The sequence below is a fragment of the Eurosta solidaginis genome, chromosome 5 (genome assembly GCF_040869045.1).
Source record: "Eurosta solidaginis isolate ZX-2024a chromosome 5, ASM4086904v1, whole genome shotgun sequence".
Classification (NCBI taxonomy): Eukaryota; Metazoa; Arthropoda; class Insecta; order Diptera; family Tephritidae; genus Eurosta; species Eurosta solidaginis.
Window position 1 is genome coordinate 101,683,715 of NC_090323.1, and position 26,984 is coordinate 101,710,698.

The following is a 26,984-nucleotide window of genomic DNA, read 5'->3' on the forward strand; positions in this document are numbered from 1 at the left end:
AAATTTTTGATCCTCTAGGTTGGCTCGCCCCAGTCGTCATTGTTGCCAAAATCATTATGCAAAGCATTTGGCTAGAAGGGACTGACTGGGACGAACCAGTGTCGGCAGGAACCCTAGACCGATGGCATAATTTTATGCAGGAATACCCCTCCATTAACGGAATTCGTATCCCACGTTGGGTGTATTTTACGCCAACCAACGACGTTGAAATACACGGCTTTTGCGACGCCTCGGAAAAAGCTTACGCCGCGACAGTCTTTTTACGAGCAAAGATAAAGGATGAGGTCTACGTTAACTTATTAATAGCAAAAACAAGAGTAGCACCCGTTAAAACAATTTCCTTACCCCGATTGGAGCTATGCGGTGCAGTGTTGCTGGCCGAAACCATCGAATCAGTGCGTGAAAATCTGCATTTAGAAAATTTCAATCTACACCTATGGACAGACTCTACGATTGTTTTGGCATGGATAAGAAAACCCCCTTGTTCTTGGTCAACCTTTGTCGCTCATCGAGTAACGAAAATAGTAGAAAAGGTAGGAAACAAATCCTGGCACCACGTACAATCCGCATCCAATCCTGCAGACCTGGTTAGCCGAGGACTATCAGCGAAGGAGTTAGTCAATAACTCTTTGTGGTGGCAGGGACCTTCTTGGTTACAAGAAGATAAGACAGAATGGCCAATACAAGAAAAGGACTATCGGACTAACATAGAGGAAAAACGGGTGCAGGTTCATGCAACTTCAAAAATAAAAGAGAAAGACGACATCCTCGAACGTTTTCCAATTTGTCCAGGGCCTTGAGGGTCATATCGTATGTTCGAAGATTTATCCAAAGAACCAATCCTAAGACAAAATCTTCCTTAAAAGCGGCATCGCACTTCATTTCACCCGATGAAATCCAGGCCACGACAAGTCAGTTAATAGCTTTCTACCAACGGAGGCACTATTCGGAGGAACTTTCGAGTTTAAATTCCGGGAAGCTCATCGGTTCAAAGAGTAAAATCCTCCCTCTTACCCCCCTTGTCGATGAAAAGGGCATATTGAGGGTGGGCGGTCGTCTTTCAGGGGCCAAGGATCTTCCCTACAGTGAACGGCACCCGATCATTCTGCCGTATGACTGCCGGCTCACACGACTTCTTGTCCAGTTCATCCATAAAGACACCCTGCATGGGGAGAACCAACTTATGTTTCGTCGCCTACGCACACAATATTGGATCCCTAGGGTCAAAAATATGATCCGATCGGTCATACACAATTGCAAAACGTGCACAAGGTTCCGCAAGCGGTCCCAAACCCAACTTATGGGAGATATACCCTCAGAACGAACCACCTTTTCCCGGTCTTTCACCAATGCGGGGGTAGATTTTGCCGGACCATTTGACATAAAATCTTATAGCGGAAGAGGATGCCGCATGTCAAAGGGTTACGTCTGCCTTTTTGTTTGCTTTGCAACCAAAGCGATTCACTTGGAAGCCACTAGTGACCTCAGTACTGCCGCATTCCTGGCAGCTTTCGATAAGTTTGTCGCTCGGCGAGGATGTCCAAAGAACATCTACTCCGACAACGGAACCAACTTTGTCAGAGCCTCCAGAGCTCTCCGCTCAGAACTCAAAGCTTTCCTGGCGGACGCTCGCAACCAAACTTTATCCAAGTACAGTCACCAAAACCTGACATGGCATTTCATACCACCAGGAGCTCCTCACATGGGCGGACTATGGGAGGCAGGGGTCAAAAGCTTCAAGAACTACTTCAAGAAGATCGCTTTGGGTCACAAATTTACCCTTGAAGAGTTCAGCACACTACTTTGTCGAATCGAGTCCTGTCTCAATTCTCGACCGTTAAGCCCCTCCTCCAACGAGCCGTGTGAGTACCCCAAAGTCGAGGACTTTGTATCCTCACAACATATACATATCCATACATTTTTCTAAAGAAGATACGTTTTGAAATAACTTGGAGTTTATATTTGAATTTACCACTTATAAATTTTTTATGAAATATACATATGTATACCTTTATGAATTATACTCTAAATACATATATTCGGTTGTACGTTGAATTGATAATTGTTAAATCGAAGGACAAATTAGACTTGCGCACTTTTGCACGCAAGCAAAGTATTTACATTTTCGCAAACATAAACTTTGAATATAGGATCACCCTAACATGCATTAAATATTTGGAAAGTAGATACGCACAAAACATAAAAATGCAGCGGTCGATCAACCCTTTGCACACTCAAAATCCAATGTACCCAGTTACAAATACAACATACATAATAACTTAAGTGAACGGAGATCAGCAGCAAGTCGTCAAAATAAGCGCCGCTACTAATTGAAATTTCGTTATACATATTTACGCACTAGCATACAACACACCAACGCACGCCATACAACAGAAGGCAGAAGCATTGGGCAAAGCAAAACACAACATTAGAATCAGGTGACCACAAACAAATATACAAACACACAATATATAAACCAAAGCCTGGAAAGCACAGTATGAGCAAGTACAAAGGCATTGTATTCAATAAGGAGCATTATGGTGCATGGAAGTTCATGGGAAGGAAATATTTACCGCATTAACAGTTGTTTTATATTGTTAATACCATTAGCTCAAAGTTGTTATTATAAAATAACCGTTTGCCTGCGTGCAAAAATTAGTATATAAGAGCGACGAGTTCGCATTGAAATTCAGAGATTAGGAGATAGGCATACGAGTCGGTAGGCTTTATCACTACCGACCAAGAGTACACCTGAAGGCTTTTTCACTTCATTTGTACTTAGAGTATACTCGTCTGGAGGCTTTATCACTCCATTCGACCGCAGAGGTTGGCCGAGGGCTTTATCACCTCCGTCACCTCTTATAGAGCAAGGAAATCAGCCTAGGAGTAGAAAAGTAGAATTTTATCAAATAAATAATTTTTTATAACGTTTTGTATCGAACAAAACTGAGTTATTCTTTCAGAAGGACCGTTAGGAATTTCTACTTCCAGGAACCCTGGACGGACTGAGAACAACCCCGGCAAAGCCAAGGAAAAGTCCGTCACATTTTGGCGCCCGAGCAGGTTAAATAGAGCAAATTTTATGATAAACTTTCAAAGAATCAGAAACGAAGAGGGAAACAAGGTTCACACACTTCTGAGTTAATACGAAGAGGATATAAAGCAAAACAATGGTAAAGGTATCGTGGGTATACTATCTCACTCGAGAGGATCTGGTAGCCTACAGCACGGAATTTGGGCTAGAGGATGGCGGAACGGTTGACGAGCTAAGAAAACGATTGGCGGCATTCATCCAAGAGGAGAAGGATAACGAGAATTTACGGGATCGATTCACAGAGTTGGCGATTCGGTACGCGCGGCTAAAAAGTCCACAAGCGTCAAAGACAAGCAACGAACTAAATTCACCAAGAAATGATAAACAGGCAAATGGTGCACCCAATCAATTGGAGGTCGGACAACCGCCGGTACATTTTATTCAGCAGCCTGGTATGTACGCAACGACAAATTATATTCAACAGCCTGGCACATATGCAACGACCATGGACAGAGTAAGGAAGTGGGGATTAAAGTACGATGGAGGCAAAGATCCCCTAGGATTCATCGAAAGAGTGGAGGAGCTAACAGATGGGTATGAAATCAACCGCAACACAATTCCGAAAGCGCTGCCGGAGTTGTTGAAGGACAAAGCGTTGGTATGGTATAGCAACAACAACCGGCACTGGCAAGAGTGGGACACCTTCAAGAAGGACTTCCTGAAGTTCTTCCTAAGCTCCCGATACTTAGAGCAATTGGAAGATGAAATTCGTATGCGCGTACAACGACAAGGTGAGCTATTTAAAGATTATGTCTTGGCACTACAAGGAATCATGCGTCACGCGGGCTACACCGAGGAGCAGAAATTAATCCGCATCTACAGAAACTCGCGCAGAGAGTACCAACTATATATAAAGCGAAGCGAGGTCAGCAATCTTGAGGAGCTGGTAAGTTTAGCTCAAGACTATGAAAATATTATTCCTGACGGAACCAATGCGACCAACCACAAGGCCATTCATACCACGGCGGCAAGAAGGTCAGTACCAGTGTCTCCAGGCAGAACAAAGACAGGAAGAGCGAGTAGAAATCCAACAACAGCAGAGGTCAGAGCCACAACAAGAATATGTAGATACAAGAACGGCCTGCAGACGATGCGGAAGAGGTGGTCACTTCTCATACGGGTGCCGAGGCATAAGAAGAGAATTTTGCTGGATTTGTGGTAAGATAGGCGTGCTCACTCGTGATTGTTGTAGGAAGCCACAGGGAAACGACCAGAGACCACATTGGAACCGGGGGATGGGGTCTTCGGAAGTGCAACCTCGGAGAAATTAAGCATGTTCAAATACACAAACGGCCGCATATTGGTAACAGCGTATGTGAACGGAGAAGAAGCAGTAGCAGCGATTGACACGGGAGCGACGAGGAGCTTTATAAGTGATGCAATGGCGAGAAGATTAAAAAATGACAAATTCAAGGAAGTAAAGACGCGAGTAAGAATGGGCGATGGCAGAGCAATAATAATCAAAGAAGCGGTAGATGCAGAATTAAGAATGGGTGATAAACTACAGAGGAACGAGATGCTAATCCTACCGGGACTGGGCGACGATGTGGTAATTGGCACGGACTATCTGGCGAAGGTAAACTTGGAGATGAGATGTGGTGGTAAAGAAATAACGTTGAGAGTAGACGAAGGGAAGCAAGAGGTAGTGACATGTACAACTATGGTCGAAACGAATAGCGAAGGTCTCAGGGAACACGACCCAATGGCGGCGATAGCAACTAGCAAGACAGAGGATTCGGTGAGTAAATTTCTGAGCCAAGAATTACAGGTGTTCGCAAACATGTCAGGAGTATCCAACGTGGCCACACACAAAATAGTTATGAGAGACGACCGTCCAATTAAGCAAAGGTACTATCCGAAGAATCCGAAAATGCAAGAAATTATCAACAAGGAAGTCGACGAGCTGATCGAAAAAGGTTGCATCGAACCATCGAATAGCCCGCACAGCGCACCCATAGTTTTGGCAAAGAAGAAGAATGGCAAATGGAGACTCTGCGTAGACTACCGTCAACTAAACGCAAGATCAGTACCAGACGCATACCCTTTACCACGTATACAACATATCTTGGACAAATTAAGAAGCGCGAGATTTATTAGTAGCCTCGACTTGAAAAATGGATATTGGCAAATACCAGATTTTTCGAGGAAGTTTAGTTTACAGACGGATGCAAGTGATTTTGGTCTTGGTGCAGTACTTACGCAAGGGTCAGGCGACGAAGAACGAGTAATAGCATACGCAAGCCGCAGGTTAAATAAGGCAGAGATGAACTACTCACCGACAGAAAAGGAGTGTTTGGCAATAGTCTGGGCAATACGAAAGATGAGGCCATACGTAGAAGGATACACGTTTACAGTAATAACAGATCACCTAGCGTTGAAATGGTTGAATGCGATAGAGAGTCCGACTGGTCGGATTGCGAGATGGGCGCTGGAACTACAGCAATACTCATTTGACGTACAGTATCGAAAAGGAAAGTTGAACGTTGTGGCAGATGCATTATCAAGGCAACCGATGGACGAGCAGTTGGGTACGTTGACGATGGATGACGGAAAAGACGAGTGCAAGTGGCTTTAAGCAAAGATGGAAGATGTAAGAAAGACCCCGGAGAAATTCCCAGAGTACGTTATCGAGGATGGAAAATTGTACAGACGCATAGGAAGTCAGGTGGATGGCGAAGATGCAGTGCCATGGAAGCTATGTGTCCCGACTTCACAGCGACGCAGAGTGCTAGAGGAGATTCACGACACACCGAGCGCAGGGCATATGGGCATCCGAAAATCGATAGCAAGAGCAACAACACGTTACTATTGGCCAGGAATGTTCAGTGATGTAAGAAAGTACGTACAGCAGTGTCACACATGTCAAATTTACAAACCGAGTCAACAGCCAGCCGCAGGTAAGATGCTAACGAAGATTGCAAAGGAGCCTTGGGCAACAGTCTGTGCAGACTTTGTTGGTCCAATGCCACGATCGAAGCATAGAAACACAATGGCACTAGTATTCTTAGACAAATTTTCAAAATGGGTAGAAGTAATACCAATCAGAAAGGCAACGACAGAATGTTTAATAAGAGGATTTCGAGAGAGGATTTTGGCACGGTTCGGTGTTCCAAAAGTATTTATTACGGACAACGGAGCACAGTTTATAAGCAGACGTTTTAAGAGATTTTTAGAGGGACTTGGCGTGAGACACCAATTAACGGCACCGTACACACCGCAGGAGAACCCGACAGAGAGGGCAAACAGGAACATCAAGAGGATGATAGCACAATTTACGGGAAAAGAGCAGAAGACATGGGATGAGTTGTTACCAGAGATAACGCTGGCATTGAATACAAGTGTATGTGAATCGACAGGTTACAGTCCAGCATACATAGTACAAGGGAGGGAACCGAGAATCCCCAACAGCCTTTACGATGAGCAGACATTTGGTACAGGTGAGAAATTAGCGAACCCAGGAGAGAAGTCAACGAGGATGAAAGAAATATTCGAGATGGTACGACGGAAGCAAGAGAGAGCATCCATGGAGCAAGCGAAATATTACAATTTAAGAAGAAGGCAATGGCGACCGGCGATAGGCGACCTAGTGCTGGTAAAGGAACATCAGCTGTCAAAAGCGGCAGATAACTTTGCAGCCAAACTAGCGCCAAGGTACAGTGGACCTCACCGGGTAATGAACTTTGTGTCACCAGTGATCGTAGAACTAGACAAAGTCTTCAGAGGAAGGAGGAGGACAGCCCACCTAAGTGAGCTGAAAGCATACCACGCAACCGACGCCGCCGACAACAACGAATCCAGGAAGCAAAGTCATAAAGAGAGATACAAAAAGGGCGCTAGTGAAGATCAAACCGCGTCAACACCATCCAATCGAACAGCAAACAACAAGCCCGAGGTACAACAACAGAAAAATAACAGCGAGGTAGCCATTTGCGGTACGCTCACACGAGTCAGCGAAGAGACCGAGAGACAACACGGAGAGAACCAAGGTACAAGTCAACAGCTGATAGCATACAGAGACGGTCAAGTACAAAACATTGCGGAGAATCAGGTACGAATATTTCCAGAAAATAAATTAAAGATCGCCAGGAAACCGGAGCATGGATCAAGATTGCACATGGGAAGGCAGTTCGCTACGGCAGCCTTAAACGAACACACACCCCGAGACAACTGCGGAATTACAGACTATTTTGTAAGATTCTACTTCAATCCGGATGAAATCGGTAGTAACGGACACGCCCAGCCTAGACAGTGTCAAATTATACACGAAGAAATTTCATATCAAGAATTACCCGGAAGTCGAATCAGCCACTAAAAGCTCGGTAAACTCTAACCACAATTACATAAATATACCATAAATATACTCTTTAGCTATGCGCATGATATACCACTTTTTTTTTTAAATCCACCATACATGGCGGGAACACCCTAAGGAAAATCCACCAGTTTTTCATTTATTTTATAGACTGGCATCACACATACTGCCGACGGGAAGGGCGATATGCGAACAGCCTCAACGATGACAACGACGACATCAACAAATTAAGCCGTCTGGCCAGCGGGGTCAACGGCAGCCTCAACGACAAAAACAGCGACATATTGAGCCTGATGGCCAGCGACGGCAGCGACGACGAAGTAGCATGAGCGAACACCACTTCCGCGTACGGATCACGCGCACCGACCTGGTGACGGTGGGTCTCATTGCGGCAGGTGAGGGGGAGTGTGAGGACCCCAAAGTCGAGGACTTTGTATCCTCACAACATACACATATCCATACATTTTTCTAAAGAAGATACGTTTTGAAATAACTTGGAGTTTATATTTGAATTTACCACTTATACATTTTTTATGAAATATACATATGTATACCTTTATGAATTATACTCTAAATACATATATTCGGTTGTACGTTGAATTGATAATTGTTAAATCGAAGGACAAATTAGACTTGCGCACTTTTGCACGCAAGCAAAGTATTTACATTTTCGCAAACATAAACTTTGAATATAGGATCACCCTAACATGCATTAAATATTTGGAAAGTAGATACGCACAAAACATAAAAATGCAGCGGTCGATCAACCCTTTGCACACTCAAAATCCAATGTACCCAGTTACAAATACAACATACATAATAACTTAAGTGAACGGAGATCAGCAGCAAGTCGTCAAAATAAGCGCCGCTACTAATTGAAATTTCGTTATACATATTTACGCACTAGCATACAACACACCAACGCACGCCATACAACAGAAGGCAGAAGCATTGGGCAAAGCAAAACACAACATTAGAATCAGGTGACCACAAACAAATATACAAACACACAATATATAAACCAAAGCCTGGAAAGCACAGTATGAGCAAGTACAAAGGCATTGTATTCATTATGGTGCATGGAAATTCATGGGAAGGAAATATTTACCGGATTAACAGTTGTTTTATATTGTTAATACCATTAGCTCAAAGTTGTTATTATAAAATAACCGTTTGCCTGCGTGCAAAAATTAGTATATAAGAGCGACGAGTTCGCATTGAAATTCAGAGATTAGGAGACAGGCATACGAGTCGGTAGGCTTTATCACTACCGACCAAGAGTACACCTGAAGGCTTTTTCACTTCATTTGTACTTAGAGTATACTCGTCTGGAGGCTTTATCACTCCATTCGACCGCAGAGGTTGGCCGAGGGCTTTATCACCTCCGTCACCTCTTATAGAGCAAGGAAATCAGCCTAGGAGTAGAAAAGTAGAATTTTATCAAATAAATAATTTTTTATAACGTTTTGTATCGAACAAAACTGAGTTATTCTTTCAGAAGGACCGTTAGGAATTTCTACTTCCAGGAACCCTGGACGGACTGAGAACAACCCCGGCAAAGTCAAGGAAAAGTCCGTCACAGCCGTCTAATTTGGAGCCCCTTACTCCAGGCCATTTCCTCGTTTGAGGGCACCTGTTAGCTCCACCGGAGATCGACGTTAGCGAGAATCGCGCATCACTCGTCAATCGATGGGAAAAACTTAAGGCGCTGCATCAAACCTTCTGCAAACGGTGGAAAACGGAGTATCTCACCGAATTGCAGAAGCGCGTTAAGTGGAAGCATCCACAATCAAACCTTAAACAGGGAGACCTAGTCGTCATTAAGGAGGATAATCTGCCCCCTAACGAATGGAGACTAGGTCGGATAGCCAATCTTCACTATGGCCCCGATAAGCGAGTTCGAGTCGTCGAACTGGATACGGCAAGGGGACAAACCACCAGACCAATCACGAAATTGGTTCTACTACCTCCCTCCAGTGAGGGAGACTTGTAACTCCCAACCGTTCTAACAAACCCCGTAACCCAGCTCTCGTTCACCCCGAACGAGGCCATCAAACCTCATAACCCAGCTCTCGTTCACCCCGAACGAGGCCAACAAACCCCATAACCCAGCTCTCGTTCACCCCGAAAGAGGCCAACAAACCCCATAACCCAGCCCTCGTTCACCACGAACGGGGGGGTAAACGGTTATCGGTATAAACCGATATGTATAAATGAAAGATGTGAGGTAAAAGGACAACGAAAAGAAGAAGTTAAGTAATACGAGGGTGCACCGCCATATTTAGGCTTGTGGCCTAAACAGTGTAATAATACAAATTAATGTAAGTGAAATATTGATGAATGTTGTTTGTTGTGAAAATATTAATAATTGTCATTTTTGTTTTATGTTTTATGTTAAATAAACCAGGCTCCCTGAAGAAGATGTAAAAACATCGAAACGCGTAGGAGAACAAGGAAAAACCTAGTTTTTGTCTTACATTAACGGCCTTAAAGCCCTGAAAATCAAAATATTTAAATTTCCACAATTGTTATTAAAATTAAAGCAATCGGAGAGCTAAACCGAAGCACAAATAAAACATAAAACCAACAAAATGAAACACTTTTTCAAACACATAAGTTATAGGTATGACGAGACCACCTGTTACATTATTAAGCAATACAACAAATACAATAAAAAACTTTCCAAACAACAACAAAGGTTAATTTCTACTGCGATGCAAAGATTTCGGGATCACACCATCACATTTAAAGGGTAAGACAGACAGAATCAAAAACGGGTTTAAATTGGAGAAAACAAAGAAAGAGATGGAGAAAATACAAGAACAATTTATATTGAAAATTTTAAACCTAGAAATAAAGGAAGCCAATATTCAAATTAAAATCATCAGTACCGATATTAGACACATTAGGTATGACCTAAAAAAGCGACTAAATGAGGATGATTTTACTTCGGTGTTGGCAAGTGAAAAATAATTTATAAACAAAATACACACTGCCACAGAGGAACACTTAAACTCAAAACTACATGTGCATGTCAGAAAAAATTTTGAAATGTTTGAACTAAGGACGAACGAAGAGTGTTTTATATACGAAACCAATATACCAGTATCACCAGAGAACCGTTGGCTACTATCAATGGGGAAAAAATTTGCGTTACCAGTTTCGATAAAAACCTTTTCACCCATTCATTTGATTGCAGACTTAGAACAAGGCATTCAAACAATAGAAGATGAGAGACAAAAAGATATACTAAGATGTAATCTAGCAACGAAAATAAACACATATAAAAACAAAATACCCAACAATCCAAAAGAGAAATTTATTTTAAAAATATTTGAAAACACAAGAAACTTTGTTAAAAAACATAAAGATACAATAATCGTTACAAACGCAGACAAAGGAAACAAAACCGTAATGATGTACAAAATGGATTATGAACAAAAAACGGAACAATTACTCAAAGAGAAAAACATATAAAAAACAATAAGAAATGATCCCACGCAATAGTTGTTAAGGAAAAACAATAATATAATAAACAACATCTATAAACAGAAAAATATTAATCTTAAAATTAAAAAACAGCGGCCACTGCACCAAGGCTATATGGACTTCCACAGATCCATAAAGAGAACAGCCCTCTGAGACCAATATCATCTTCCGTAGGTGTGCTATGCTATAAACTCTCTAGACACATAGGACTAATAATGAAAAATATAATTATTGATACCCTAAACATAAGTAATTCTCTACAATAAAAGAACAACCTTACAGATGTGACGGTGGAAGATGACGAAACGCTAATATCGTTCGATGTAACATCCCTCTCTACCAACATTCCGATACAATTGGCTATTTGCACAATTATGAGACAATGGGCAACGTTAAAAGATCATACGACGTTAACAAACAAACAATTTCAAACCTGCTTGGAATTTTGTTTGAGGGATAATAATTACTTTACATACGATGGAAAATTCTACCAACAGGTTTACGGAATTCCAATGGGCAACCCACTGTCACCAACTGTAGCTGATATAGTGCTGGATAAGATTCTTGACGACAGCATTGCCGAATTAAAAACTAAGGACATATATATCAAATACATCAATAAGTATGTAGATGATATATTCGCAATAATAAAAACCAAGAACGCAGAAGAAATACTAAAAACTCTAAACAGACAACATAATAAAATCCAATTTACAATAGAAAAAGAGAAGGAAAACAAAATAGCCTTCCTAGACGTTGAAATAATAAAATCGAACAATAAACTTAAAATTAATTGGTACTCCAAGGCCGTAGCATCATCAAGGATGATAAACTATCACTCCAACTACCAATGGGTGCAGAAGAAAAATACGGCAATTAACTTTATTAAGAAAGTTCTAAACTTAAGCGAACAGGAGTTCATGAAAGAAAACGAACGACGAATTAAAAACATTTTATACAAAAATGCCTACCCTAATAAACTCATAGACGCATGGATTACAACAACCAAGGCAAACATACCTAACAATGCGCGAAATAATGTAAGCTTAAGAACTAAAAACGAAAAGAAAATATACACAGGCGTCAAATACATACCAGGCCTAACAGACAACAAATCAATGCAAAGGTTTACAAAGAACAACAACATAAAAATTGCACACAAACCAAACCAAAAGCTTAGCACAATATTTACACAAACAAAGGACAAGATAAGCAAATACCAACAACACGACGTAGTGTATGAAATAAAGTGCAATGGAGCAATAGGAGAAGAATGTGATAAAATATATATTGGAACTACGAAGAGATCGTTAAACATAAGAATAAATGAGCACAAAACCGACGCGAAAAACAAAAAAAACTCTACAGCGCCTGCTGAGCACCTGACTAGCACAGGCCATACAGCAGATTTTGAAAACACGAAAATTAAAGATATTGAGAGAAGAGAGAAAACGAGATTAACATTAGAAGGGCTGCGCATACAACAAAAAGTAAACAAAATGATGAATTTCAAAGAAGATGTGGATAACATAAACTGCCCCTACGCGACTGCAATCAATTACAGTGTACGAGGCAATGGACGCAGTGGCTCTTTTTAAATGTGCAGAATGTGGTGTTATTTATTATTATTGTTATTGGTGTAGTCACAATTAAATAATATTTTAATGTGTGTAATTATACAGAAAATATTAATAATTGTCATTTTTGTTTTATGTTTTATGTTAAATAAACCAGGCTCCCTGAAGAAGCTGTAAAAACATCGAAACGCGTAGGAGAACAAGGAAAAACTTAGTTTTTGTCTTACATTAACGGCCTTAAAGCTCTGAAAATCAAAATATTTAAATTTCAACAATTGGCCCAAAAATTAATAAAATTAATTTTTTTTTACTTAGTACTTATTTATTTGAAAAAAAAAAAAAATGTATGAAAATGTATAACGTCGACAGAAAATATCGCGATAGTTCAAATGCAGGCGGACTCGCTTTTATCACCCACCACTCAGTGCAATATAATCTATTTGATCCCGACATCGTCCTGGAACGTCAAGGCATATCTGTCCCGCCAGACGATGCAAATTTAGAAATCATCAACATCAGTCTTGTCACATGTTGCCACAGTGGATACTGCCCTGACATCAGCGCAATACTTTCTGGCGAAAATTGAGTTATCCTAGGCGATTTCAGTGCTCACCACGATCTGTGGCATTCTGATCTACAGGTGGGCAGCAGGGGCGAGATGTTGGTGGACCAAATAGAAGTAACGACGTTCTTCACGATAAACGGGTCCGCTTCACACGTTTGGTAGGAAGCTGTCACAGTTCGCCAGACACTTTCATCGTGAGTGCAGGACTTGTTGAGTATCTAGGTTAGGTTAGGTGGTAGCTGCCCTGATAAAGAAAGCTCACTTGGACAACACGAAGGTCCATTGTGATACCATATACAACAATATAATGGTGACGTAGATCTAGCTACTTAGAGAATCGTTGGGTAGCAACGATAAAGTTCCAAATGATACCGTACTCAACCTTGGATAAATCCTCGGGAGATCCAAATGAGTCGCGACCGAAGTACTGTCGCCTAGTTCTGACAAAAGCTGGGCAATCAAACATAAAGTGATTTCGTGATTCCACCTCATCCTCCACACAGCTACAGCAGAGGTTTACGCAGATCACTTTATCGGCGGTGGCGTAGGCTCTATTATATACTGGCAGTGGCGGCGGCGTGGGCGGCGTACGCCGGTGTTCTTACTTTGAAAAGCTTGATTTTTCTATTTAAAAAAAATAATATTAGGGAAAGGTTTGTTTGTATGTATTTAAGGAAATCAACGTTTTTACCGTTTTGGAAAGATCCGGGGTTTTGCCTAAAAAGCTCGCAGATCGCTCAAAAATTTTCAGAGGAGTAGCTCCTTGCGGAGGGATTGTCCCTCGCTCACTTACTCCAGAGAGGCTTCGCAACTAGCCTGTCATCAGCATAGCTTTAGAAAACTTCAAAGCCAACCACCGCGCTAAATGTCATTGGCACCCAGATAAATTGGGGTTTAAATCAAAATCCCCACCATAGAACAGTACTCGTTGCGCTAGACCTATCAAAAGCTTTTGATACGGTCAACCATGGCATTTTAATGCAAGACCTGGAAGGGTCAACCCTTCCCCCAAGTCTTAAAAGGTGGACCGCAAATTATCTGGGTGGCCGGCAGGCATCGGTGCAATTTAGAAACGCAGCATGAAAACCAAGAAGAATTAAACAAGGGGTGCCAAAGGGTGGTATCCTATCCCCACTTTTGTTTAACTTCTACATATCAAAGCTACATTCGCCACCAGAAGGAGTTACTATCGTTTCTTACGCCGATGACTGCATAATAATGGTCACAGGCCCAGGCAATACGCTACCGATTGTCTTACACCCCAAAATATTGGGTGTGACGTTTGATCAGGATCTACATTTTGGTGAGCACACAGCAGCAATTGTGTCGAAAAGCCAGAGCCGTAATAAGATCCTAAAATCTCTTGCTGGCAGTACTTGGGGAAAAGACAAAGAAACGCTCATTACCACCTACAAAGCAATTGGCCAGCCGATTGCATGCTACGCGTCCCCGATATGGTCGAAAAGCCTAAAGACTACTCACTGGAAGGAGCTACAGGCCTGCCAAAATACCGCCCTCAGAACTGTCACGCGTTGTCTTCTTATGTCCCCAGAATACCGTCTACATAATGAGGTGAGAATACTCTCCATTAGGGAGAGAAATAAAATGCTAACCACAGGCACCTGATAACACAGCCATATGAAGCCAAAAAACACAAGCAAGTCGTCATTGAACTCCACAAACAGGCGCGGATCTCTATGCCAGGAATTGCCCAGTGAATCCTGTGCTCAAAGAACAATACCCTAAACTTGCAGAAGAGGAACGCACACTCCCTACCGAAACGCGAGTCTCTCTAGCTCAACTTCTATCTGGATACTGTAACAGGTTAAACTCTTACCTATCCAGAATCAACCCCGACATAAAAAACATATGTGCTGCTTGTAACGTGTCCCCACATGACACCAACCATCTCTTCAACTGTGTTGTGGAACCAACGCCTCTAACACCCCTCTCATTATTTTTTTTTTTTTAGCATTTAGCATCCAATATATATTGCCAACTGTATACATAGAATACATCTAACAAATTTGTGGTTTTTTAAAATTAATTCATAATTAATTAAACTTAATAAACTTAATGGGCATGGATGGATTGCTCTCAGTAGTGCATCCATTTTTTTAAGAATTCATCAGTGTTGAACATCTGTGAATGACTTTCTTTTCAGGCGCGTGAAATTAGTTTGTCTCGCTGACAGGGCTAGAATGAATGGGTTGGGGTGAGTTAGAAGCCTCGTGTTGTATGAAATAGAATACTTTTTGATTTCTTCAGCTTTTGTTGGAACCTTTAGATCCCGGTATAACTGGTTGTTAGTCACATAGTAGGGTGCGTTTACAATTATTCTAGGGATTTTCGATTGGAATCTTTGGAGAATTTTGATGTTTGAGTTTGCTGCAGTCCCCCACTGTTGTATTCCATATGTCCAAATGGATTTTATGATGGCTGAGTAAAGCAGGACTTTGTTATCAACTCATAATTGTGAATTTCGGTTCATAAGCCATTACAGATTTCTTAGTTTGATACCAAGGCTTTTCTTTTGTTGAATATATGGGTCCTCCAGGTTAATTTTCTGTCGAGGTGCATATCAAGGTACTTTGTTTCGTCGCTTTGTGGTATACTAATATCGTTGAGTTTAACGGGTGGGCAAGTGTTACGTCTGGTTGTAAACGTCACTTGAACGGATTTTGATTTATTGTATTTGATCCTCCATTCTTTCAGCCATCGGGTAATTTTCTTTAAACTTCCTTGGAGCTTGAATGAAGCCACCCTAGGGTTAGGGTCAACGGCCAGCACCGCTATTGGGAGGTCATACGTGTAAAGTAGATAGAGTATTGGGCCCATTACATTACCTTGTGGGACAATTGCTAAGCACTCATAAAGGGCAGTCTGCTCCTCACCTTGTTGAAGGAGGAAATAACGATCTTTTAGATATGATTTTATAAATAAGAAGTAGTTTATAGGGAGGGTGTATTTTACTTTATAGAGTAGTCCGTCATGCCATACGCGATCAAAAGCTTGTGAGATATCTAGAAAATAAGTTGTGAAGTATTTTTTCTTCTCAAAAGCGTCGTATATTTGCTCGGTGAGTCTGTGGACCTGCTCAATTGTTCCGTGCCCTCTTCTGAACCAAACTGGTGATTGGGTATGATTTTACGCTCTTCTATTATGGGCAAGAGTCTTTTAAGAAAGATAACTTTCATGACTTTTGAGACGATAGGCAGCAGACTAATAGGTCTGTAAGATGCAACTATATCAGCTGGCTTTCCGGGTTTCAGAATCATTTTCATCTGCGAAACTTTCCACTGTGGCGGTATGAATTGAGGTTTTAGTACTGCATTAAACAATTGTGTCAAGAATGGTATGCCTTCGTGGGGTAAATTTTTTAGAACAGTGCCATTGATAAGGTCGTAGCCCGGAGCTTTTTTTGGCTTGAGTTTTGCAATACGTTTTTTACCTCCGATATTGAGAATTTTTTATGAGTGGATCCATTTGATATGGATGACTTAAGGTAGTTCCCACTTCCTTAGTTATTCTTAGTGGGGGTTCAATATCACGCGGAGTGAATACTAGTTTAAGTGGCGTGCGAAAGTATTTGCTTTTTCAACATCACTTTTTGCCTTTTCGTTATTCTCCATTCGTATAGGTGCATTTGAGATAATTGGCCTATTTAGCTCGCTAGTCGCTTTCCAAAGGGAGTAATCAGTTGCAAATGTTGCATCAATATTACTGAGGTATTGTTGAATTTCTCTGTTGCGCTCCATATTAAGGATGGATTTAAGTTCGTTAGTTAATGCATTCAACCGTTTCTTGTCATCGGGATGCCGGGTTTGCTGCCATCTTTTCTATAAGCTTGGCTTTTACTTCGTGGGTAACGACTATGGTTTTTTGCCTGCTGAGTGTGGGAGTTGAGTTCCTTTTTTTTTTTTTGTTTTTTTTTTTTGCGGGGAGGCTGAAAAATGCCTAATGCACCATAATTGCTGCCGTCGCAGCAACCGTGTGTCCGTAGACTAAAAAACAGCCCCGTTCTGGAACCGTCGCCCACCCCGGCACCACTTTCGCATTACTTCAGGGTGGCGTTCCATATTTCTCATTTTTTAAGAGCCTACTGTTGTCCCTGCGTCCAGGTTCCCGCTATTTGCTCTGAGTGTCCATTTAAGCGCCACTGCTTCGCATGCGCATTTCTCTGCGCTCCCTCTCAGCATCCATCAGGCGTGTCATTACTATAAATGCCATTTTGTCACTACAGTCCAGTACTCTTTCCTGTTGCACATATGTGAAACTAAATTTCTCGTGGTAGGTTCCTCCCCAAAGACCCCATGCAAGGTGAGTCTTTCTTCGTGGAAACGGGGGCAGTAGAACATGACGTGTTCTGCGTTTTCTAACTCTGTGGTACACATTGGGCAATGAGGATCTTCCTCTATCCTACGCTTCCATAAATACTCTTTGAAACCGCCATGTCCACTCATTATCTGCGTGAGATGGTAGTTCAGTTCGCCGTGCTTCCGCTCATTCCATTGAGCTACGTTCCAAACTAGTGTGAAAGTCCAACGCCCTTTACTCGAGGCCTCCCACCGTTCTTGCCACTTAGCTATTGTTTGTGTCCTTGCTCTTTTCTTGTCTTCTTCAGATGGTCGCTCGATATTAGTGTTATACAGATCGGCCATTTCGCTTGCCAGTAAGTCCACTGGGATTTTCCGGGTTAGAACCAGGACCGCGTCGTCGGACACCGTCCGATAAGCACTTGCTATTCTTAAAGAAGCAAGTCGGTACGCTGCTAATATATATTTTTGATGGGTCTGTTTAGATCCATACCACACTGGTGCTGCGTATAGTATTATTGAGCTGGTTACTGTGGACAATAGCTGACGTATAGCTTCGCTCGGACCACCAATGTTAGGCATTATTCGCATAAGTGATCCATTAACTTTGGTAATTTTCTCCCCCACCGCTCTGAAGTGCTCTTTGAAAGTTAACTTAGAGTTAATGTGCACTCCTAAGTATTTTAAGGAATCCTTTGAGGTGATTTGATGATCCTCGACAGTTAAGACTAACTCGTTCGCCGACCGTTTGGAGCTTACTAATACCACTTCCGTCTTTTGGCTAGCCAACTCCAGTCCTGTATTGGTCAGCCATTCCTTTATTCTTGCTACGGCGTCATTACATAATGCTTGAAGCAGGTCCAGTTTCTTGGCCACTACTACCACTGCAATATCATCAGCATATCCCACAATTTGCATGTTTTCTGGTAGATCAATCTTTAGAACCCCGTCATACATTACATTCCAAAGCGTTGGACCGAGAACAGATCCCTGTGGGACGCCTCCTGTGATTTTGTACTCTTTTGCTCCTTGATCCGTGTCAAAAAGAAGTACTCTGTCTTTAAGATAGCTACCTATAATTCTGCGTAAGTAAGCTGTAGTGCCGAAGCTTTGCAGCGCTGCCATTATCTGCATCCAGTTCGCAGGGTTAAAAGCATTCTTGATGTCCAACATAATCAGTGCACAGAACTTCCTTTTATTTTGGCCTCCAGAGATAGCTTCTCTAGCTATATTGACGACTGTTTGTATTGCATCTACGGTGGATCTTGATTTGCGAAATCCATATTGACTATTCGATAAGCCACCTGGTATTTCTAGAGTCAGCTGTAGGCGCTCACTAATTATACGCTCGAAAATCTTCCCTAGGGAATCCAGCATACAAAGTGGCCTATATGAGGATGGTTGGTCCGGCTGTTTACCACGTTTCAGCAATAGGACAAGTCTTTGTCGTTTCCACGGGCGAGGGAACACGCCTCCTTGCATACAGGCATTAAAAAGACCAGTAAATAATGTAGCCCTAGTTGTAATCGCGGCTTTAAGGGCTATGTTTGGTACTTCGTCGGGTCCTGGGGATTTGTTATCAGCAACTCTTTTTGCAGCGTCCAGCACCTCTTGCTCTGTAATTTGCGGAATTTCCGTACTTTCTAGATCCTCGCTTGGATAAGTCCAGCGATCTTGCGCCGGGAGAAGTATTTCAACAATAATATTCATCAGTATCGGGCACGTAGGTTGCTGTGATATCGGTCCTTTAACTTTGGCCATCACAGTTCTGTAGGCTGATCCCCAAGGATCTAGGTCGACATTATCCAGCAGTTCCCTAAAGCATAACTTCTTGCTCTTTTTTATGGCATTTTTAAGTGCCTTTCTTTGTGCGACATAGGTGCTGTGTAGCTCTGCATATCGTGGTGATGAGCGTGCCCTCTGCGCTATTCTTCGCGCTTTGTGGCATTTTCTACACTCTTCCGCAATTTCGTCATTCCACCAATATACCGGAGTGCGCTGTGCTTTTCCGCGACTTCTGGGCATGGCAGCATCACATGCCATACATAGCAACTTAGTGATTTGAACCCACTGGTCTTCCGCATGCGATTCTCGTACTATGGCGTCCTTCCAGATAATGTCAAATATTTGTGGGTCGAAAAGGTGCTGTTTCCATTTCCTACTTTGTCGATGTCTTTCTGCTACCGTTCGTGGAGTTTCGAGCAGCTCTACGCTAATAGCTTTATGGTCGCTGTGTGTGTACACGTTGCTTATGGACCATTTTGCTCATCTTGCTATTTCGCTGCTAGCGAAGGTGAGATCTAAAATGGATCGTCTGGTACCTGTATCGAAGGTATATATCCCTGGTTCATTTAGGAGTTCTAGCCTCAAAGAAGTAAGGCTTTCGAGGAAAACTCTCCCTCTTTCGTTGGTTCGTCTACTTCCCCACACAGAGGACCATGCATTGAAGTCTCCACACACTAAAAGCGGGTGTTTACCTCGTGCTTCAATGGTGATCCCGTATATCATGTCTTCGAACTCGGCGATGGTCATGCTCGGAGGGGCATAGCAACTGAAGACGTATATACCGTTGATTTTTGCCCACGTGAATCCTGCTACCGTTGGCGTCATAATTTCCTGTGGGAGAAATTTCCCTGTTGCCCGGTGGTGCCTGGAGTTGAGTTCCATGTAGCTTGTTTGATACACCTGTTAAAGTGTTCGACTGCTTCAGCCATATCTTCGTCGGATTTCAGCGATAGTTTTAAGTCAATATTAGACGAGATCATAGATCGGAAGTACTCCCAATTAGTCTTCCGATTATAGAGGCCATAGCTGTGGATGTGAGATTTTTATCAATTTTTACCAATATTGGGGAGTGGTCAGAAGACAATTCAAAGCACGATTTGCAAGTTATTTCTGAAGAAGAGATGCGTTTTACCACACAGAAGCCGGTCAGGTCGGGTAGTTTATTTTTATCTGAGGGCCAATGGGTGTTCCAGTAGATAATGGAGTTGATTTGAGACGGCTAATAGCCTGATATAGTTGCCTTCTCTTAGTGGTGATAAGGCGAGAGCCCCAGAACCGCCAACTAAGAATCGATTTACAAGGGTTTTAAAGAAATGTTCAAACTCTTCCGCAGTGATAGCGTGTCTGGGGGGCTATAAATAGCTGAGAGTGTAATTGGGTCATTTGAATCTTCGACAGTAACATTAGTGGCTTGGAAAGCATTCATGTGGTACGAGTTTGTATTACAATGCATAATATTGCCCCTTACTAGGATACCTGATCCAGCATTAAGGCTTAAGTATACGACATAGTATTGCTGATTGGGTTGACTTGGCTTAAAGATGCACCTTGTTGTTTGGATTTCTCTTTTCCATGCGAGGTAGCAGTACTTGGGTGAGTTTTTTCCTCAATGATGGTTATTTTATGTTTTGTAAGTTTGAGCTGGGTAAGGGCCCTTCTAAGGCTTGAGCATACGATATAGTGTTGCTAGTTGGGTTGACTTGGCTTGAGGATGCACCTTGTTGATTGGATTTCTCTTCTCCATGTAAGACAACAGTACTTGGGTGAGTTTTTTCCTCAGTGATGGGTATTTTATGGCTTGTAAGTTTTTATAGATCGCGCATCCTTTGTAATTGGCTGGGTGATTAGCTTCGCATAAAGCGCATTTGACATCATCAGATTTGGATTTTCGACTACATTCTGCAGACATGTGGCTACCAGCACATTTTATACATACCGGTTTCCGACGGCAGTAAGATTTCGTATGACCATATTGCTGGCAGTTAGCACATTGGGGTATTTCCCGCTTTGGGTGTGGGGACTCAAATACAATTTTTGAGTGTAAGAGACTTTCAATTTCGTAAATCTCTTCATTGCTGGTATCGGGTTTGAGCTCAATTATGAACATGCGTAGCGGCTTTTTGGTGATTCTGTGCTTTATGTTCCATATGTTAGTAACAGAGTGGCCAAAATTTTTGAGTGCGTCTACAATTTCTTTGGTATCTATCGAGAAGTGCATATTTTTAAGAACTACTTTAAATGAACTTTCTTGTTTTGATTTATATGTAAAGAGCTCTGTGTTCTTTAGTTCTAATTGGGTCACGATAGTTTTGTAGATATCGAGAGAAGATGCTTGGACTTTGACTTGCTCATTATCTACTATTTTGGGGCAATTTCTTGTAATAAACTCATCAGTGGAGATATATTATTGACTTTGTCGCCGAAAATTGGGGGAGGTTTCAGTCCTTTCTCCTTGGGTTGGCTTGCTTATTCGACTTCAAGGACGGAAAATGTATTAGTATCTGGGGCATTTACTTGGCGCTTACCAAGCCAATATTGTTCGAGCTTGGCCTGTTTTTTCACTCTGTACTCTTACCTGGGCTTTCGCGTTGGCGTTTAGAGACTGGCACGTTCACCCATTCGTTGGCTGCTGGAGTCGGACTAGTGACTTTTTGGGTGGGTGGCTTGTTGCTGACTATAGAGTAGTTGCAACTATAGAGTTCCTCCACCAACACTCTATCTGCTACCCAATATTTCCGGCGCTCACAGTAGGGATTGTGGGAGTTTTTTGTAGCTCCGAGTTCTGTTGCTCTTGTGTTATTGAGGTGAGCGGTTGGGATTGGGTTGGTTGCGTAAGAGGTAGCTTTTCTTGCTGTTGGCTGATTTGATGGGTTGGGGTTTGCTGAGATAGCAGGCGTCCTCCTCCCTTAGGAGGAGTGCGGTTAAGTGGCATTTTACCCGCTATTAAGAAGTCATTTCCGTAAGCATTATGAGGAAATACGGCACTTGAGAACACAGCCGTATGAAGCCAAAAAACACAAGCAAGTCCTCATTGAACTCCACAAACAGGCGTCGGACCTCTATGCCAAGAATTGCCCAGTGAATCCCGTACTCAAAGAACAATACCCTAAAATTGCAGAAGAGGAACGCGCACTCCCTTGGAAAACGCGAGTCTCTCTAGCTCAACTTCGATCTGGATACTGTTACAGGTTAAACTCTTACCTATCCAGAATCAACCCCCACATAAAAAACATATGTCCTGCTTGTAACGTGTCGCCGCATGACACCAACCATCTCTTCAACTCTCTGGTCTATTAATACACATGACTCTCGTGGCACAGGGCGCATCGAGTTTTTCGAGCTACAATCCCCAATGATTAAGAGCTACAATTCCCGATGTGCGAACAGTAGCAATCCCGACCACCAGTCGCTACCACGCCTCCTGACCCTCACACAATATACCAGCACAGAAGCTTTAGAACTCATATGTACCTTCGTCGACGTCAGTTTCGTAGAAGCTCTAGGTGTAGCTTCGAAGACTTTCTAACGGATGTTTTTGTCGCGCTATGCTGGGGAGCTACACCAGAGAAACACCTTGAAACGTTAAGGAGTGACTATTCGGCCAAGGATGCCAACCTCGAAATCATAAGCAGTCTAAGTGGATGTCATTGCGTAACTCTTGAGTGAAAATCGTATAATCCTCGACGCATCTACATAATTAAAATTTTACAAGGGCACTGGATAAAATTTTTAAAATGTAGACCAAAGTTTGCAGACGTTTGTTTTCACAACATTGATTTCAATAGTCTTCCTTAAATCAAAACGATATTTTAGAATGAAAGTCTACCGATTTTAAGTTGAAAGATGTTAACTGCTGTTTTCCGGCTTTATGATATAAGAGCTCATTATGGATAACCGCGTAGCTTCAGTTTTCATAATAGTTCGACTGTCTACTTTTTTAGGGTAGTAGTACACACGGTCATTAGTTCGACTGTCTCGGGAAAGCTTTTGAGTGTTCTTGCGAATGGCAAACCCTCACCTGGTAAATATACATATGTGCCCACGTTTTCACATTTGTAAAAGGAGCCCTAACATGTAGGTGATATTTAAACTTGGTTGATAGGCTATAATCAATGTGATTCGCTCCAGGGGACTATGTTGCCGCCAAAGAAAAACACAATTCGCGAGGTTCAATTGGCAATTTCATTTATTCAAGTGATTTCCTCTTACTTATTGCTAAGTGCTTAAGGTTCTGGTTTTCTGTATCATAAAAAGAGTACCCGTAATATGACATAATTTGAGTAACAAATGCACTAAACATACTGCTGAATTTGTCTATAGCATACTAAAAAAAAAAAATTCACGGAAATATGGTGCCTACTAAATCACAATGCTTTGTTGCATGCAATGTATATACATACATACATACATATCTACATATTAATATAAATACAATGCGAGTAACTTTTGTAGATGACACACCAAGTAGGCTAGTTAAAATAAATGAAAGTACATATATATGAGAGCTATTGAGGATAGCTATGTAATTAGCCAGCGTAAGTAAGTGATTGAATTAGAGATGATGTATGTAAATATGAAAGTAAGTATGATGCGCTGGCACAGTGGGCTGAATCTGACCAAACATGCTCCCCCCATTGAAATGCCTGCGTTTCAATCTGAAATTGGTAATGCTGCTATTATTGGCGACGTACCCTTTGTGGTTTTAATGTCTACAACTCGAACCTTGCCATCAGAACCTGGAACAGGGTTCACAATTCTTCCAAGAGGCCACTGCTGCGGGGGCAAATTTTCCTTGTGTATAATGACCATTTCTCCCACCTTTATGTTGGTTTCTGGTTTTAGCCATTTGGACCGATGTTTTAAACTAAGAATAAAGTCACGCGCCCAGACTTCCCAGAAAGGTTGTTTCAAGTATGATACTCGCTGCCACTGTGTTAAAGAGGACACGTTTTTGGCCTCAGTATGCTTCTCTGTAGTTTATAGGAAAGGTTTGCCAATCAGAAGATGACCTGGTTTCAATGGATCCATATCATTGGGATCGGTAAAAAGAGTGGTTAACGGTCGAGAATTAAGAATCGCTTCGACCTTTGCTAATATTTTCGATCAGAATTGTTTTCATAGATTTCACTGCTGCCTCCCACAATCCACCGAAATGAGGGGCGCGAGGTGGAATGAAACAAAGTTCGAAACCAGTGGTGTTACTGTAGCTGACGATATCATCGACTGCTGCCGTAGAGAAAAATTGTTGTTGAAGTTCATTCAATTTGGCCTGAGGTCCAATGAAATTGGTTGCATTATCACAATAAAGGCGTTAAGGAATGCCGCGCCGACCTATAAAACGTTTCAAGCAAAGCAGAAAGTTATTAGTAGATGTAACGACAGCCTGTCTCCATACTGGCTTAAATGAGTGGCAGAGTGTATATGCGTCTAGGTGTCTATGTGTACTAGGTCCAATTCCGTGCCTTAGCCGCAATGTTGCCACTAATCTAATGACATCACGTATTGACAACATTCAACATTGTACCTACAGTAGACACAATGTTGCACCGGAAATAAGATGTTGCGCGTTGGCATCAGGTTGTTAGCAGCAGTCACTATGTTACTAACAACCTAGCAACATTGACGAATGTCATGCACCTACCTATGCGTTTGTTTTGTTCTGGACCATGTATGTTGATGTGTATGTGTGCATGGCTATAAGCGTGTGAAGGCATCAGTGCGAGTGGTCAAGGCACGAACCAAATGTATCTGTGTAGGTGTTCGTTTTGTGGAGCGGTAAGCGTGTGAATGTATGAGTGCCTGATTGTATAGATGGAAAATACGGGAGAGCCGAAAAGAAAGTTTGGCATGTGGTAGTAAAAATTTTCCGTTTCTGGATAACGTTCTTTGCCACGGCGGTGGCTACAAAAGGGAATCAAGCTAGGCAACGGGCAAACGTTTTCTTGTGCGGAGTTGCGAGGCCTACTTATACCCTAGTCCGGCAGTTTCCATTGGTATCCCGCCAACAAAATTTATAATAACAGGAAAGTGTAACCTTTCGGTGTTTTAACTCTCTCTCCCAACCTGCCATGCCCACAGGGAAGTTCGCTTCTATATAGCCTAGTTTCCAGGCAAGCCAAAAGTAAACTTGCATGCATGGCTCCACACCCCCATACATACATATATGTATATATGTATACAGGTGAGGAAATGAAGCAGGCAAACAAGCATGCGTACGTCTATAAAGTTACTTGTATTTCATGAATAATTTTTTTTATATGTATACTAATAAATTTTTTGTTTTGTCTTTTTTGGTGGTAGATCATTTTTAATTTGCGGAAATAGCACAGTGGGCACCGGCATCGGGAAAAAGGTGGCTAAAACCCGGAATCGTTGGCGGCAAAAAGTCCCAAATTGGTGGCGGTCAACACAACAACAACAACTATCACGCACTACACTAAAATTTTAATTTGTTAGCGCACTCCACAACAACAACCACTATAGTATTTTTATATTGGCGATATGCGGCCGCAACAACCACAACAGCATTTTTTTATATTGGCAGCATAACGCCCAACAACAACTACATCACATTGGCGACATACCGCTCAACACCAACTATACCATCTCCATTACATTGGCGACGCAACGCCAACAACAACAACATCATACTGGTGACATTCCGGCCAAAAAGAATTGCCACGCATCCAAAAACACTACATTATATTTAATTCGTTGCATGTGTACACCACAACAACAACTGCAAAAACACAATAAAATTGGCAACATCGATATCACTTTTCACCGGCGGCATTGAGACGCAACCACAACAACAGCTACTGGAGGTAAGAGCATAATAACTGCCATCACAACAATTGACATTCCATAATTTCTTAGTATGAAGTCAACCCTGTTCTCTTTTTTGTTATCTATGTATCTCTTATTCATTATTGTTACTTGGCATTGTTGTACATACGAAAATGTTCTATTATATTGATTTATACAAGAAAAAAGGGTACTAGACGATTTTTGGCAAAGCGACACTAAAGAAAGACACCAGCAACAACCACAACACGTTTTGTACAATTTTTGGCCGGTGCATGTAGTCGTGGTAACCTAAACAGCAGCAAACACCGGCGGAGGGAGGAGCTGTTCCGGAATCACATTTGGTCATAGTATTATGTTTTCATATATTTATATACTATAATATTTTTTTTATATTTTTATTTAAATACTATCATAGAGGGCATAATCTTCGTAAGGAATGCGCAAAAGGGTCATTTCGTTACCGGGCAAAGCATTTTGTTGTTAGGAGATATATAGTTTTTTTTCATAATTTAACTCCATATTTCAGGAATTAATGGTGGCACTCCTGCCTCCATCCCTTTTCTTTTTGTACTACATTATCTTGTTGTGTCATTTTTTTTCGGTTTGACAGTCCTTTTTTTTATCTTTTGGTGCATTTATCTTCTACCATATACACATTTCTTTATTCACACATGTTTTCTGCTACCTATGGTAGCACTGAACCAACAAAGGAAAAACAAAATTTTCTGAATTTTTGAATTTTCCCCTTTTTTATCTGTTTTCCTTAAGGATTATTGGGAAAACCAATTCCAACATACGTTTTCTTTGCCACCCCGAGAGTATACACAATAGTGTGCCCTCCGCACTAAAGAAGTTTTTTGTAGATTGCACATTTTTCTTTTTATATATAATCTTTGCGTTCAATCATCACGGGGTTAAAATTGATTCTGTTTCAGCTACTCAACTGCAGCGGCGCCGTTGGATAAGAAGAGTAACTTGGTGAGTGTTTTGAGTGAAACATTGAAATTTATCAAAATACACCTATTTAGTTGTATGTACA

The 26,984-nt window shown here is 41.7% G+C and overlaps 1 protein-coding gene across 1 annotated transcript in view; it reads left to right on the plus strand.

Moving 5' to 3' along the window:
• The window catches only part of SREBP (Sterol regulatory element binding protein), an 801,341-nt gene extending 775,379 nt beyond the window's left edge, over positions 1-25,962 (plus strand). Inside the window, exon 10 of the mRNA XM_067756908.1 lies at positions 25,439-25,962. Coding sequence (XP_067613009.1) covers positions 25,439-25,449 — 11 coding nt within the window. The 3' untranslated portion in view covers positions 25,450-25,962. The remainder of the gene's footprint in view (positions 1-25,438) is intronic.
• The last annotated feature ends 1,022 nt before the right edge of the window (positions 25,963-26,984 follow it).